The 18635-nt window shown below is 40.1% G+C and overlaps 1 protein-coding gene across 1 annotated transcript in view; it reads right to left on the reverse strand.

Moving 5' to 3' along the window:
• GAB3 (GRB2 associated binding protein 3) overlaps positions 1-18137 on the reverse strand; it is a 159304-nt gene extending 141167 nt beyond the window's left edge. Inside the window, exon 1 of the mRNA XM_040323918.1 lies at positions 17880-18137. Coding sequence (XP_040179852.1) covers positions 17880-17951 — 72 coding nt within the window. The 5' untranslated portion in view covers positions 17952-18137. The remainder of the gene's footprint in view (positions 1-17879) is intronic.
• Positions 18138-18635: the final 498 nt, after the last annotated feature.

The raw sequence follows: 18635 nt of genomic DNA on the forward strand, positions 1-18635 counted from the left end.
GTGGCCGAAATCGGGACTGCCAGCGGGAGTGAAGCCGCGCGAGTTCAGCTGAACTCGCACGGCTTCACTCCCGCAGCCCAGTGTGAACCAGGGCTAAGTGCCGGTTCACACAAGAGCAACACGACTTCAAGCGCGACTTTGCAAGACGACTTTAGCGTGACTTAGAGCGACTTACAACGCGACTTCAAGTCGCTTCCAGGACAGGCGACTTTGCCAGTGGCCAATCAAACAATAATCAGCTCTGTGGGAAGCAAGGGTTTGCCTGAGAAAACAATTTTCTCTTCCTGTAAAGTTGCTTCAGTTTAGACAGTGATCCGACTTTGGAAGTGACTTCCATTGAAATCAATGGGTACAAGTTGCCTAGAAGTTGCCTTGAGGTAGTACAGGAACCTTTTCTGAAGTCGGAGCGTCTTCAGTAGTGTGCATTAAGACGACTCTCATTCACTTCCATGTAATTTCTTATGTCACACGACTTGGGGCGACACAAGTCGGATCCCAAGTCGCGGTAGTGTGAACAGGCACTAAAGCCAGGAAGCTGATTGGTTTATAGGCAGAGCTGCACTAGTTTTTGCATGCTCCAGTTATAGTAAATCAACCTCAATGTATAAGGTTTTGACTGTACTGTTTTTTCCGTTAATCTGTCTCCCATTCCGGACCTCCACAAAAGTCCATCATGTAACATTATTATCAGTCGCTCTTTATTATATCCAACATATGCTAGATTAAAAAAGAAAAAACAATCCCTAGTGACACCCAGCACTGCTTCTGTAGACAGGCCCCTGCTGCTGCATAAGACTTACCGGTAATACAAGGATACATATACAATAGATCTTCAGGCAGAGTGTAAAATGATATGATTTAATGTTGCCTGTGCGTGAGAAGGGATGTCTACACAAGGCCAGTAAGACAGGCAAGTTCACTGTTTATTCATTTACTTAACTGCTAATTAACATCTAGGAACACTTGCAACCATGCTAAAGCCAATTTACCTTAATCTGAGATTAAGCCCTGGTTCACATTGATGCTACTTTGAAATCTCGCTACTTCACTTGAAGTAGTAAGGTCAGCACAATTTCAGGTGCTTATTGATAGACATCTGTGTGGCTTTATGCACAGGTGTCTATCGAAGTCACACCTGAAATCGGCAAAAGTAGTGCCGGAACTACTGTTGCAAATTGGTGTGGCACCGCAAAATTGCTATTGCAACGATTGGAACAGGGCCATTGCTGCCAATAGGCTGTGACTTGTCATACGATTTGATCTCTCAAATCGCATGACAAATCGCTCCAATGTGAACCTAGGCTTATGCAAATTTACAAAAATCCTTAAGCAGAGCTTTAACAATGCCACTAGGGAGGCCTGCTGTCACTTATGAAACTCCTTCCTAATGCATAACAAGCACAGAAATGTAATAGTGTATATTGCAGCTTACCAGTTCTTAGGTGTGGAAGCTGCATTCATTTTCTTTTTTCAGGCTAGGAGCATTTTAGTCAAGCATTAAAAAAAAAAAAAATCCTTGCCAGAAATACAGGGCCAGATTCAGGTACAGCGGGCGTATCTGTGCGGCGGTGTAACGTATCCGATTTACGTTACGCCGCCTTTATTCAAAAAGCACTTGCCTGTAAAGTTGCAACGGCGTAGCATAAATCACCCGGCGGAATTCAAATTCGGCGGGTAGGGGGCGTGTATAATTTAAATGAAGCGCGTCCCCGCACCGAACGAACTGCGCATAGTGTGCATTGCTCCAAATGACGTCGCAAGGACGTCATTGGTTTCGACGTGAACGTAAATGACGTCCAGCCCCATTCACGGACGACTTACGCAACCGACTTTTTAAAATTTTGACGCGGGAACGACGGCCATACTTAACATTGGCTGCGCTTCATATAGCAGGGGCAACTATACGCCGGGAAAAGCCTAATGTAAACGTCGTAACTTTACTGCGTCGGCCGCGCGTACGTTCGTGAATTTGCGTATCTAGCTAATTTGCATACTCAACGCGGAAATCGACGGAAGCGCCACCTAGCGGGGAAAAAAAATTGCAGTTTTGATCCGACGGCGTAAGAGACTTACGCCTGTCGGATCTAAAGGATATCTATGCGTAACTGATTCTAAGAATCAGTCGCATAGATACGACGGGCCAGATTAGAACTTACGACGGCGTACATGGCGCTGCGCCGTCGTAAGTCCTTTTTGAATCTGGCCCACAGTGATTTTTCTTCTCTAAACTACTGACCTCACTTCAAATAATGAAACTTCAGCATGAGTGGCAAACATGGCCGCCTCCATACAGCGGAGGAGTATGCGTAGACACCCAGGGAGAGGAACTGTGTTTTTTTGGGGAATTGCCAGATGAATATAAAGGTAAGAGCGCAAAGCAGACATTCAATCATTTTTTTCTATCACATCTTCTGCCCGTTGTTTTAACTTTGGATAGTAAAAAAAAAATGTATTCCAGTAAATACCATATACAGCCCACTTCTTCTTTCTTGTCTAGTAAAAAGCCTAGGCTTATGACATCATGTCAGGTAATATCAGCATGGATGGCAGATCTCAAGTAATATCAACATGGATAGCAGCCATGGAATCCGATGTAAGAAAAACAAAACATAGTGTTTCTCCGCAATAACCAATATAACATTTAATAGTGAAAATACACTTACATAAAAAGCACTATATCCAGTGCTAGGAATCAAATGCAAACAAAAATGCACACAGCATGGTCCGATAGATGGCAGCGGGTGACGTCACGTACTTCCCTACCGTAGGGAAGTACGTTACTATTGGTGGAGGTCTCCTGTTAACCCACGCTATATCACCTGCATGCCTCATATTGTCAGTCACTTATAAGAGAATCACCTGGATGATCTTTATTTGGACTTTTCCTCTAGCGCTGCACTATCTACTTTACATTGACTCTTAAGGAATTTATAAATTGAATCCTAGTGCATAGCTGCTGATTCTGTTTTACCTGTATATTGCGCTGATTTTTTTACTATTTCATTTATGACATCATGCACAGCTCTTTCTCTCACTCTGGTGAGTGTTTTCTAGGAAGGATGGGGGATGAGACATAAGAGGGCCAATGAAAGCTGCAGGGCTGCAGAGCTGGAGGTGTACCTCTGTGTGTCTGTGTAAGTTCAGGAAGTGAAAAGGTAGCAGCTTCAGCTAAAATTCAGTTAAAATGGTTGCAGCCAGACTCAGTGGAGGGAGATTGCCGCAGCATATTTGCCAAGTACAGGATCACAGTATATAGAAAATAATATGCAAAGTGGTTCAGAATGGCAAAGATGTTTTTATTACAAATAATGTGAGCAGACTACAGGTCCTCTTTAAGCAAAAAAAACAAACAACTGCAACCATTACATTTAAGAACAGGTAAATTGCAAAATATTAAAGTTTCATTAAATCCAATGCAACTAGGTATACAATATTTACCGTAAAGAAAACAATATAACCAACAGTGTGAAGATCAGATGACAATATAGAAAAATAAAATCCTCTATGTACAGTACGTCACGTAACATCCAGGGCCGGATTAACATAGGGGCTGATGGAGCTGCAGCTCCAGGCCCCTTTCTCAAGATAGGCCCATTTGCCAAAAAAAAAAAAAAAGATCGACTTCGGGGGTTGTAGCTCGACGACCAGAGGTCACAGAAACTCCACATTTGGGGGGTAGGCAGTTGAAGACCTACCCAACAACTGGTCAAAATATGGGGCGGCTATCATTTATGGTTCCGGAGATACGGGCCTGCTTGCACCGCCTGTCAGAAGCTACATTCAGAGCGGCCAATATAAATACAAGCTGACACACTGCAGCAAACTGATAGGATCACAGGGCTTATAATAATTATTTGTATATTACTCATGGTAATTAACCCCTCACCACCCAGGCCAATTCTGACACTTCTCTACTACATGTAAAAATCATAATAATTTTTTTGCTAGAAAATTACTCTATGGTGGTCTTTGCACTTTTTATGTTGCACGGTATAGAGCTGCACGATTATGACTAAAATGAGAATTGCAATTTTTTTGCTTAGAAGATAGATCACGATTCTCTCACGATTCTTGCGGCGTAACATCATCTTTCACATTAAAACAAAAAAAAAATGAGCTAACTTCACTGTTTTGTTTTTATGGTTTTTATTATTCATTGAAGTGGGAAAATGCAGTGTGACATAACATATTGCAGCAATAGCCATTGTATTCCCTAGAGTCTCTGCTAAAATATATATAATGTTTGGCGGTTCCAAGTAATTTTCTAGCAACTAATATTGCTTTTTAACCTTAAGAAACAAGTGTTGGACTTTAAGTGGTTAAATTTCCTGCATTTACACACAGAAGTTTGATCTAAGAAGATAGTTGGTTACAATGTTTCATGTTGTTACAAACTTGGGGGATTTGTTCTTTACGCACAGAAGTTTATCCCTGATCTAAGAAGGAAGCGTTAGTTACAATGTTTCCTGTTAAAACTTGTCAGACTGCCCAGATTTGTTCTTTACACACAGAAGTGTATTCCTTTGATCTAAGAAGGAAGCGTTAGTTACAATGTTTCCTGTTAAAACTTGTCAGACTGCCCAGATATTTTCTTTTGATAGCTGAAAGTCTCTCCACTTGTTATATGAAAGAATCGGCAAACTCTGCATTGGAGATCGTCAGGGGGGTTGTATCGAGATCACAAATTTTTTAACGATTAATTGCGCAGCAATTTTTCAAACATGTTTTTTTTTTGAAAATTAAAAAAACACTAGTTTGTTAAGTTAGCACGATTTCTTTTGGTATCCTAAGCGATGCTTTAAATTTTTTTTAGGTTACATGTTTAGAGTTACAGAGGAGGTCTAGTACTAGAATTATTGTTCTCGCTCTAACGATCGTGGCATATGTAACCTGTGTGTACCTGGCTCTGATACTACCAGTGCCTACCCAGCTACTCGATTGCGGTTGGCAAGGGCAGAACAGGGGACTGGCTTTGTAAACAAGGCATTCCCCTATTCTGCCTAGTGACACTGTCACTGATGACCGTTCCCCGTGATCGGGAACGCTCATCAGTGATGTGTCACATGTAGCCAAGCCCCCTAACAGTAAGAATCACTTCCTAGGGAACACTTAACCCCTGCAGTGCCACCTAGTGGTTAACCCCTTCACTGCCAGTGTCATTTTTACAGTAATCAGTGCATTTTTATAGCACTGCTCACTGCAAAAATTACAATGGTCCAAAAATGGTGTCAAAAGTGTCCGATGTGTCCGCCATAATGTTGCAGTCCCGATAAAAATTGCTGATCCGCGCCATAACTATTAAAAAAAATAATATTAATAAAAATGCCATAAAACAGTCCCCTATTTTGTAGACGCTATAACTTTTGCGCAAACCAATCAATAAACACTTATTGCGATTTTTATTAACCAAAAATATGTAGAAGAATACATATCGGCCTAAACTGTGGAAAAAAATGTTTTTATATATATATTTTTGGGGGATATTTATTATAGCAAAAATAAATAATTGTCGCTCTTTTTTTTGTTTATAGCGCAAAAAATAAAAATAGCAGAGGTGATCAAATACCACCAAAATAAAGCTCTATTTGTGGGGAAAAAAAAGTTTGGGAGCCACGTTGCACGACGGCGCAATTGTCAGTTAAAGCGACACACAAAGTGTGTTTTTGTGAATCGCAAAAAGTGGCCTGGTCTTTGACCACCGAAATGGTCCGGGGCTGAAGCGGTTAAACTGCAATAAATTACATCTTTGTTTTTGGGTTCAGGTTTTAGGATGCCAAACATGAGTTGCCAGCATCGTCCACGGTGTTGGACCTTTTGGTTTTACATTGTTTGAAGGACTATTTTTTCCTTTGTTTACAAAGAGATAAATATCAAAAGAGATAAAAATTCAAGGACAATAAATGAATGAAATGGAATGGACAAGAACCACGGGCAGGACATCAGAACACTTCAGAGCTTAACCAAAAACCTTCAGTGATTCCTCTTTAATCCCAGGGAATGGTACACCTACTGTGCTATAAATGATAATTATTGGATGGGAAGATGAAAAGCGGCAATAAACCATTTGTCACTCTTGTAAAAAGTTTGTGTACAAAGCTACAGAGCAACAAATGTGAAATATGAATTAATGTAGGGGTAGAGCAGAGTACAAAATAATTATACAAAACAGAATGCTCTTTAATTGCAGGCTAAAGTTTTGGATGCAAGCTTCTGAATCCTTTTATATATTAATAGAGTACTCATAACATATTTACCAGCTGCATTTTATTTTATGTATAAGCGCTGGATTACCACGGCACACTTTTTTTTAACTAATAATGCGTGGCATGGTACACGTGATGTGCATAACATAAAAATATGAAATAATAAATAAAACACAAAGGCGCCATTTATTTTGTTAAAAAGTGGGTGAAAAGGATGTCGTGTTTTATTAAGAGGTGAGAAAAGCGACACACAAATGTATTTCACAAATAGATCTCGCAGGTGGTGACAGAACGTTTTCTGGTCCCAGTGAAGTAAATATTGGTAGGTGCGTGTAGACAGGATAGGCAAGGATTGGAGCGTATTGGCTGATTATTGGTTATAAACGAGTTAAGCCTCGTACACATGACTGAGGAACTCGACGGGCGAAACACATCGTTTTCCTCGTTGAGTTCCTTGTTAGGCTGTTGAGAAACTCGACAAGGCAAGTTTCTCCATTCCCGTCGAGGAAAAAGAAGACATGATGGGGCCAGATCCACGAAGCGCGGCGCTTCTTTCAGTCCGGCGTAGTGTATCTCAGATACACTACGCCGCCGTAACTTACAGCGTATTTTCAGTATTCTCAAAGAATTTGCGCCGTAAGTTACGGCGGCGTAGTGTATCTTTGTCGGCGTAAGGGCGCGCAATTCAAATGTATGTGATGGGGGCGTGTTTTATGGTAATACATCTTGACCCAACGTAAATGACGTTTTTTTTAGCGCATGCTCGAAATTAACCCGCAACAAGCCAATGCTTATGACGTGAACGTCATTCTACGCAAAGCCCTATTCGCGAACAACTTACACAAACAACGTAAAAAATTCAAAATTTGACGCGGGAACGACAGCCATACTTAACATTGAATACACCTCGTATAGCAGGGGTAACTATATGCCGAAAAAAGCCTTACGGAAACAACGTAAAAAATGCGCCGGCCGGACGTACGTTCGTGGATCGCCGTATCTAGCTAATTTGCATACTCAACGCGGAATTCTACGGAAACGCCACCTAGCGGCCAGCGTAAATATGCACATTAGATCCGACGGCATACTAAGACGTACGCCAGTCGGATCTAGCACAGCTTCAGGCGTATCTTGTTTTGTGGATACAAAACAAAGATACGCCGGAGCAAATTGGAAGTTACGCGGCGTATCAATAGATACGCCAGCGTAACTCCTTTGTGGATCTTACCCATGCTCTCTTTTTGGCTCGACGGGATCCTCGACAGTTCTCTCATTGAAAAATGTACACACGACCGGTTTCCTCGGCAAAAAAAAAATCCCAGCAAGTTTCTTGCTGGTTTTTGCCGAGAAACTCGGTGGTGTGTACGAGGCCTTAGTCACAGCAGAGCACTGTTAGCTAGACAGTTGAGCACCTTATAAGGCTAAAAGAGTACAAACAAATAAGGGGACCTTGTACCATTCAATAGAGTCCCTCTCTATTTAACGTGGTTGTAAACCCTTACACACCACTTAGACCTACAGGTGAGCCTAGATTAAAGCTTACCTGTAGGTGCAACAAATATCTCCTAAACCTACACGGTTTAGGAGATATTTCCAAAAGACATGCACCGATGTCTATGGCGCATGCGCTGTAGACAATGGCGTGCAGGCGCACTGAGTGTGCCGTTACTAACGGCGATCATGACGTTCATGGCGGCACCCGCAAACATGCGCAGGAGTGACATCATCGTGGCTCCAGCCAGTCACAGGGCCGGAGTCGCGGTACGAGGAAGACACTCTGGGAAAGATGGGCGGCGCTGGAGGAGAGGAACGAGCACTGCTGCGAGGGCTTCGATCTCAGGTTAGTTAATACATAATGAGCTAGTATTCTATGCATACTAGCTCATTATGCCTTTTTCTTGCAGGGTTTTTTTTTCAATTTTTTTTCTCTTAAATGTGAAGGGGTTCCATATTTACAAAAAAAAAAAAAAAAAGGATTTGGCGGTGGTTGAGAGCAACAGATGGTATTTTTTATGTTAAGAATATAATTCTTTCTTTTAACCACTTAAGGTCCGTCCTTTTGCATATTTACTGCTACAGGGCGGCACATATATATTATATATATATATATATATACAGGGCTGGCAGCTTGCTCCGGCTATGCTCTCGCCCTTTACACACACAGTAGGAGCTGATCGGCAGGAACCGCAGGCTCGATGTCCGCTAGCACCAGTCAGGTCATCAGGCAGACAAAACGGCAATCTGACTATGTAAACAAGGCAGATTGCCATTCTGACAGGAGGGAAGGGATGGAGTTTGTGTCCCTGCAAAGCAGAGAACAAAAAAGACTGATGGGGCCCACACACGATCGGTTTGTCCGATGAAAACAGTCCATCGGACAAACCGATCGCATGTACACGGCTTTAGTCTTTTGACTAAAATGCCATTTTAGTTTTAGTCGTATTTTAGTCATCTCAGAATCTCCAATTTTTTCCATCTGAAAAAAAAAGAGAACATGTTCTCTTTCTTAATTAAGACGGAAAACGTCCGATGGGGCACACACGCGGTCGGAATATCCGATGAAAAAATTCCGTCTGACTTTTTCCATTGGAAATTCCGATCGGGTGTACAAGGCATTACATTTTCAAAATATTAATTTAAATTTGATACAAAATACATTTGATATTTTTTTTATGACTGTGTTTTGGTGCTTCAAACATTTTATTCTTATCTAAATAAACTTGTATTATTTTGTAACGGCCACTTAGGCCCACCACAAATTCATATCTATAATTCATTCTTTAATATTTTATAATTATGTTCTTTATTATTTTAGAATCTATATTTATTGTAACACTTTTCCTATCTGGAGGGAATAGCATTTTTCCAGCAACTTGAGTTTTGGAGAATTTTTAAAATGTTTCTATTGTATTATAATAAAGTTTAGCCTCAATGCAAAGCTTACTAACCATTTTATAGTGTGTAAGGAGCACTGTTAATTTAGTCAACTAAAACAAATGAATCCTATTTTAGTCTACTAAAATACGACTAAAACGAAAACAATTGAGATGACTAAAATATGACTAAAACTAAAATGCCATTTTAGTCAAAAGACTAAAGCCGTGTACACACGATCGGTTTGTCCGATGAAAACAGACCGATGGACTGTTTTCATCGGACAAACCGATCGTGTGTGGGCCCCATCGGTCTTTTTTCCATCGGTGTTAAAAACATGTTTTAAATTTTTCCTATGGATAAAAAAATTATAGAAAAATCCGATAGTCTGTGTGGAACTCCATCGGAGAAAAATCCACGCATGCTCAGAATCAAGTCGACGCATGCTCGGAAGCATTGAACTTAATTTTTTTTTGGCTCGTTGTAGTGTTTTACGTAACGGCGTTTTGGCATGGTTGGAACTTAGACTGATGGTGTGTATGCAAGACTGATGAAAGTCAGCTTCATCGGATATCCGACGAAAAAATCCATCGGATTAGATTCCATCAGATATCCGATCGTGTGTACGAGGCTTAAGACTAAAACTAAATAGAAATTTGACTTCAAAATTAACACTGGTCTGTAGTGCATGTTCATACCTCAATACCATATGAGATTTTTCACTCCAGCAGTAAAAAAAAGGGGGTTTGGAAATTGTAGAGAAATGTTAACTAATGCATTACAATTTAATTACACCCATTAGAGTTTAGATGACTAAAATTTGTTTTAGTTGACTAAAATGTACTGGAGATTTAGTCAACTAAATACAACTAAAAGTAAAACAATTGCAGAAGACTTAAATGGGACTAAAACTAAAATGCCATTTTAGTCCTAAGACCCCGTACACGCCATCTGACTTTTTCCATCGGATTTTCCGATCGTGTGTAGCCCCATCTGAGTTTTTTCATCGTAAATTAAGATGAATTCCATCAGAGTTAAGATATAGAACATGTTCTATTTTTTGCAATGAAATTCCGTCGGAATTCCGATGTGATTTGGCCGGGCAAAAGCCAGATCGTGTGTATGCGGCATTAGACTAAAACTAGATCGAAATTTGCTGCCAAAATTAACACTGGTAAGGAGCAGAGACCCTAAAGCTGGCCATAGACGGCAAATTTTCTTTGATCAGACATTAGGCTGATTGTAAAAAATATGAACGCAATCCCCCATTCACACATGCAAGCTAGATGGAGGAATTCTCCCCACTGTGTCATCGTATTGTGACAACCGAGTCCTGTTGTCACAATATGAGATCAGCCGCTCCAGCCAATTGGCTGCAAGCCGCTGACTAAAAAAAGTTCTCCAACAGTCCCTTTCAGTAGATTGACATCTGTTGAGCACAAACAGTCATAGATGGATCGAAATTTGGCTGGTCCCTGCTGAACCAGACAAATTTGGAAGAATCTACGGGCAGTTTTACCCTAACCCTCATGTTTTCTGCCTCTGATTACAATATTGTTGACAATTTCTGATTTCTGTACACTAGCATAACGATCTGCAGAATATGATGGTGCTACATAAACAATAGTAATAGCAACTGCACACTCATCCACAATGTAAAAAAACCTTCCGAATAATGGGCACTTTACATAATAATTAAAAAAATCATACATTTCTCAACTCACGGTTGAGCACTATATGGCTTGGGAACACAGTCATTTGGTTTTCATTCTGGTTGATATTATTTGGATGACTGTAATTTCACTGATACAATGTGTTTACAGTTCCCTGAAAATCAGCGTGGCCCCTCCCCTTATTTCTGTACAACTCCCTTTAGAGCCGGTGATCTGACAATATGGTTCCGGCTATCGAGATGGTTCCTGCAAGGACTGCGCAGACGCAATCCTTGCCGACGGAAATCACCAAACCTCCAGGGTGACGTGGAATTTGAGGTAAGTGGCCAGTCGGCCTCACGTCCTCGCTTCGCTCGGCCTCCTGGCTCTTTTTTTAACATCCCCCAATCCACAGGGATGTTAAGGAATGCGCCTGGATGCCGGCCGAGGTTCGGAGATTTCCGTCGGCAAGGATTGCGCCTGCGCAGTCCTTAGAGGAACCATCTCGATATGGGAACCATAACGACAAGTCACCGGTTCACACAGGGGCAACCCGACTTACAGCGCAACTTTGCAAGGCGACTTCAACGTGACTTCAGTGCAACTTGGAACAAACTTACAACGTGACTTGAAGTTGCCTCCAGGACAGGCGAGTTTGGCTGAGGCCAATCACAGAATAATCGGCTCTGTGGGAGGGAGGGGTTTGCCTCGGTAAACTATTTTCTTTTCCTGTAAAGCTGCTTCAGTTAAGACAGTGATCCGACTTTGGAGGCAACTTCCATTGAAATCAATGGGTACAAGTCGGATAGAAGTCGCCTTGAAGTAGTACAGGAACCTTTTCTAAAGTCGGAGCGACTTCAGTAGTGTGCACTAAGACGGCTCTCATTCACTTTAATTGATTTTCTCATGTCGCAAGATTTTGGGGGCGACACAAGTCGGACCCCAAGTCGCGGTAGTGTGAACCGGCACTTACAGGGAAAGTAGTCCTTGCATGAACTCTTTCAATGCCTATGTTCACAGAACAGCTTGTTTTGGTCCAACAACCCCTGTTGTTGTTACAATAACAGACAAGGTGAACTGTCAAGTCTGCATCTATTGTCCTCCTGACAGTTGTTATGTAATAGAATATCTATATCATAAGTTAGAAAATGGTTTATAATAAAGCGACTTTATTTTAAGATACACAACTAGGGACAGTTAACATGGCAACATCATGTGCCTTATTAGAAGCAATATTTATCAACTGCACTGGTGAATAATTAAAATTGTCTGGCAATTGCATCCAAAAATGATATCTAGATTATGTATACTTTAAATGTATTTAATAAAGGAGACTTTAAGTTGCCCCTCCTGATTCAGTGATGTATTCCAATGTGAGTTTTACGAGAATTAAAAGAAAAACGAAAAAACTGTGTGATCATTGTTTATTTTCAATGCATGCAATCCCATGAGGCTTGGCACAGCGCCTCCCAGTGACCAATGGTATTATGATGACTTGTGTATAGCAGGCACGATTATTGTCTAGATGTCTGAATGCAAAACTAAATTCGCTTTTTTTTTTAAATTGCTACAAGGATGGAAAATACATATTAACTATGTATCATATTGCAGACATTGTACAAAGTGTGATGAAATCATTGTCCTGACTCTAAACTAAAAACAAATAAATATACATCTCAATCTGGAAAACTGCTTGTTTGTGTTTTGCCCTACAGAACTGATGTGTGTTATGTCCTAAAGTTTATTTAAAAAGTAGTTTGTCCACAATGTATACCATATTTACATGCACCAGACTATGCAAAACAACTTTGCACAAAATAGACTGACCTACAATAAAGCAAACTCAGCAATGTAAGAAGCAATGGGACGTGAAAAAAATGCAAGGTGTAAGGTCACATAGTTGTCAGCGTAGTATGGAGCTATGTATACATGTTTGTTTATGTCACATAGCTACCATATGAGTATGCACAGGAGTCACATTAAATGAACATACAAAAAAAAAGTAACCACAAAGCCACAAAGCTAGCAATCCTTCAATATATAACATACTAGACAGCATTTTGCAGAATCTGTATTACCATTTATGTATATGTATATGTAAATGGAATACATTTCTCTTACTTTTTCCCTTTTGGTCTCTTAAATATACCATTACAAGCATTTTATTGTATCTGTTTAACAAATGAAAAAAAAAAAAAACAGCTGTTTTATCCAGACTGAAATCCTATGAGCTGATATCAGTCCAGAGAACACAGGAGGTCGTCAGTTAGCATTGTTACCTGCTATCTTGGTGAACTACAAAACATCTCTCTCGTCTATAGAGAAAAGAAAGAGCTGTCATGTAGTCCCTACACACTCCTTGCCCTACTGTGACAACGCTGCTCAGTACAGTTGTCACACTAGGACAGGAAGTCTGTTACTGGCAGGATTACCAGGGTAAAATAAAAGGGAGAAATGCGAACAAGGAGAATGAATGTAGCCAATAAATCTATCTATGTATATAAATAAATAAATATGTTTTATATATATATATATATATATATATATATATATATATCTATAGATAGATAGATAGATAGATAGATAGATCGATCTATACATATATATCATCTATAGAGAAGAGAAAGAGCTGTTATGTAGTCCCTACACACTCCTTGCCCTACTGTGACAACGCTGCTCAGTACAGTTGTCACCCTAGGACAGGAAGTCTGTTACTGGTATGATTACCAGGGTAAAATAAAAGGGAAAAATATGAACAAGGAGAACGAATATAGCCACCAAATCTAAAGATGGGTAAACTGAAATACTACCAATTTGTATTGGGTTTGGATCCTTGTTTGTTTACTCAATCGAATTAAAGACCTATAGAGATTATTTGTTTTTTCAAATAATTTTAATTTACCATGTGCCTCTGTTTTTCTTCATTTTTAAATGCAGACAAAAAGGATATTACGCAAACTTTAACTTCTGATGCAATTGTTAAAGTGTTACTAAACCCAGGACCCTGTATTCACTATATCTGGTTTCCCACAGTACACAGCATGGAAATGCAATTATTTTAGTAAATATAAGCTGCTAAATACCTTTTTTCATCAGCAATATATAGCAGTCTTGTGACTTCTATCAGTGTCTGATTAAAGCTTGTAGGAGGAGTTTTTGTTCTCCCCTGATTGTCCTATGAGGCTGCATGCCCCCTAACCCTCTGTCTGGACAGTGCTGATTGGCCCTGTGCTGATCACATGCACCCTCCCAAGAAAAAAAAAAAAAAAAAACTCTATAGCAATACACACCAAACTGAGCATGTGCAGAGTGCCTCCACGGCTCTGTATTATCAGGAGATGGATTAGGGACTGTGGAAGAAGGGGAGGATCAGAGAAGACCAGATCAAACAGTCTTTTTACACATAGCAGAGGATTAACCCCTTAGGTTCCACAGTGACTATAACAAGCATGCTTTACTGCATATACAGACTGAATTTATTGTTGTGGGTTAAGTAAAACTTTAATATCCCAGCAGTGTTATAGTTTCTCCCACACCCTGTAACTGTCACTAGTGCTGCACTGCTAGGGTTTTCCTTTGTAATGCAGAGAAAACAAAGAATATCACGTGAAACTCAAAAAAAGGAATTTATTACGGTAAATATGATTATATCATGTGTTAGCCACACTTATTAGAAAACATCAGATGTGCGATGTGTGCGTTTTTTTACACCCCTACAGCTGATGCTTGAAACCAGTTCTCCGAGCCCCTGTAAACAAGACTTCTTAGTAATGTATATCTTAGAATCCGAAACAAACCGCTGATCTTAAAAAGCAGCATATTACTGAATTAACCCCTTTGAAGTAAAATGTTGCACTGATCCCAGCCGTGAGACTTCAGATGCGACATGATGAGCCTCCTTCATACATATCATGACTTTTATGTAAGCATACATCATAAAAATAGATTAATGGGTGGAACTTGTTTACAGACAGTGCAAGTCTATGGGACAAACAAGTGACTGTGACTCACAGGACAATTGTGCTGTCACACAACACGTTTGTTCCCTAATTTGTGTGTCAAAGTTACAAACATCAGCAAACAAACAAGCCTGTATTGGGAAGAAAAAAAACTCCCTTCTCGGTGGACAGAAGAGGAATGAGCTTCTCTAGGAGGGGGAAAGCAGGCACTGTGCATTTTCCTTCTTTTATCTGACATCCACCCCACACATTTCCCACAGAATTGAACAATAACAGCGTGTCTACAAGCAAAACGGCAAAAAGTTCTGGACTAATTGGCCAAATAAAAAGTCCTTCAGTTATTTGTGCATGGAATGTCTGCTGGCATGCCAGAATTGAACAGTTTCCTATGCTTTGTGTGACACACACCCTGTTATTTTCCCAGGCTGATCTGCTGAGAACATGGGGGGGATCTGAGTACAGGCAACATCCTCCACAATGCCTGCTACTGCTGTCTGTCATCTGCGTTTAAATACTACACAAATACTATTACATGGATCATCTACACAACGCTACTTAACAACGCTACAATGCTACACAACGCTTCATCTGACAGGTCACATCAAAACTTCAACCACGCCACATCAAAACAAATGTCATCTGTGCTGCTGCTCAATGGCCCATTTCTATTAGCTATGGATCAGATGGGTGCTTAGACATCTCCCAATGGTATATAGACCTGGACAGAGCTATTTTCTATCCAGCTGTCCACCAGTAATTAAATGGGGGGGGGGGGGGGTTCTAGCGCAGGGACCCTTTGGGACTTAGAAGCCCATTTATGATAGCTTTGGGTCAGATGGGTGGTCAGAGACTTCCCAATGGTAAGCTCACTTCTATCCAACTGTCAATTACTTTTACTAGGCCAGAAGATGAATGGGGGGGGGGGGGGGTCTAGCAGAGGAGCCCCTTAAGGGACACTGTGCATCCCTGATGTCACTTTTCCTACTATGACACGTACATCTGCTAATGCTGATCAGTGGATATCAATTAAATATGATCAATCATTGAAGGTCAGGAGGCAAAAATGGTGACACATGTCAGATCAGACAGGGCACCTGTCCATCACACTGCCCATGCCCACAGTATACAGAATACACATGTTCTGTCTTTCCCATATTATACACAATACACATGTTGTATCCCCATAGTATACAGAATACACATGTAGTATCTTCCCCATAGCATACAGAATACACATTTAGTATCTTCCCCATAGCATACAGAATACACATGTAGTATCTTCCCCATAGCATACAGAATACACATGTAGTATCTTCTCCATAGTATACAGAAGACACATGTAGTATCTTCTCCATATTATACAAAATACACATGTAGTATCTTCTCCATAGTATACATAATATGCATGTAGTATCTTCTCCATAGTATACATAACATGCATGTAGTATCTTCCCCATGGTATACACAATACACATGTTGTATCCCCATAGTATACAGAATACACATGTAGTATCTTCTCCATAGCATACAGAATACACATGTAGTATCTTCCCCATAGCATACATAATACACATGTAGTATCTTCCCCATAGCATACAGAATACACATGTAGTATCTTCCCCATAGCATACAGAATACACATGTAGTATCTTCTCCATAGTATATTGAAGACACATGTAGTATCTTCTCCATATTATACAAAATACACATGTAGTATCTTCTCCATAGTATACATAATATGCATGTAGTATCTTCTCCATAGTATACATAACATGCATGTAGTATCTTCCCCATGGTATACACAATACACATGTTGTATCCCCATAGTATACAGAATACACATGTAGTATCTTCTCCATAGCATACAGAATACACATGTAGTATCTTCCCCATAGCATACATAATACACATGTAGTATCTTCCCCATAGCATACAGAATACACATGTAGTATCTTCCCCATAGCATACAGAATACACATGTAGTATCTTCTCCATAGTATATTGAAGACACATGTAGTATCTTCTCCATATTATACAAAATACACATGTAGTATCTTCTCCATAGCATACAGAATACACATGTAGTATCTTCCCCATAGCATACATAATACACATGTAGTATCTTCCCCATAGCATACAGAATACACATGTAGTATCTTCCCCATAGCATACAGAATACACATGTAGTATCTTCTCCATAGTATATTGAAGACACATGTAGTATCTTCTCCATATTATACAAAATACACATGTAGTATCTTCTCCATAGTATACATAATATGCATGTAGTTTCTTCCCCATGGTATACAGAATACACATGTAGTATCTTCCCCATGGTATACACAATACACATGTAGTATCTTCTCCATAATATACACAATACACATGTAGTATCTTCTCCATAGTATACAGAATACACATGTAGTATCTCCCCCATGGTATACACAATACACATGTAGTATCTTCCCCATAGTATACACAATTCACATGTAGTATCTTCTCCATAGTATACAGAATACACATGTAGTATCTCCCCCATGGTATACACAATACACATGTAGTATCTTCCCCATAGTATACACAATTCACATGTAGTATCTTCTCCATAGTATACACAATACACATGTAGTATCTCCCCCATGGTATACACAATACACATGTAGTATCTTCCCCATAGTATACACAATTCACATGTAGTATCTTCTCCATAGTATACAGAATACACATGTAGTATCTTCCCCATGGTATACACAATACACATGTAGTATCTTCCCCATAGTATACACAATACACATGTAGTATCTTCTCCATAGTATACACAGTACACATGTAGTGTCTTCCCCATAGTATACATAATACACATGTAGTATCTTCTCCATAGTATACAGAATACACATGTAGTATCTTCCCCATAGTATACATAATACACATGTAGTATCTTCTCCATAGTATACACAGTACACATGTAGTATCTTCCCCATAGTATACATAATACACATGTAGTATCTTCTCCATAGTATACATAATACACATGTAGTATCTTCTCCATAATATACACAATACACATGTAGTATCTTCTCCATAGTATACACAGTACACATGTAGTATCTTCCCCATAGTATACATAATACACATGTAGTATCTTTCCCATGGTATACACAATACAAGTATCTTCCCCATCCAATACTCACGTATCTCTTGAGCTTCTTCTCCGGAGGAGACTTGATGAGCCAGCCGGTGCACACCACGTCCCCAGCACTCATGGTGTCCCCCTCCTTCCAGCACAGCACCCACAATCCAGTGTAGCTGGTTCCTGACTCCGATCACACGGAGACCTATCAGCGTCCTACAGCTGGGTTCAAATGCTTCTCTATCACAAGAAGGAAGTGAAGAAGACATCACTGTACAGCCAGGTCCCCTCCCCAGCACGTGATCGCGGGCGAGGAGCTCCTTCCAAATATACAAACCCAGCACGTGCACAATTCCAGCTTGTTTACACTCCCAGGATGAGCCGACTGTCACCGCACTGTGTGCACCGATCTACCTACCGCTCCGGGGGGTGCCCCAGGGAGGGAGGGGGGAGAGAGGAGCAACACTCACACCGGGATCCTCATACACTGACATTGGCCTTGGATGCTACTGGGATACATCTGTCACCGGGCAATCATCTATATAATACGAGGATAAATAGAGTGTGATGGGGTATACTATGATCATATAATATAATATGAGGATAAATAGAGTGTGATGGGGTATGATCATATAATATAATACTAGTATAAATAGAGTGTGATGGGGTATGATCATATAGTATAATACAAGGATACATAGAGTGTGATGGGGTATGATCATATAGTATAATACTAGGATAAACAGAGTGTGATGGGGTATGATCATATAATATAATACAAGGATAAATAGAGTGTGATGGGGTATGATAATATAAT

The sequence above is a fragment of the Rana temporaria genome, chromosome 9 (assembly GCF_905171775.1).
Source record: "Rana temporaria chromosome 9, aRanTem1.1, whole genome shotgun sequence".
Lineage (NCBI taxonomy): Eukaryota > Metazoa > Chordata > Amphibia > Anura > Ranidae > Rana > Rana temporaria.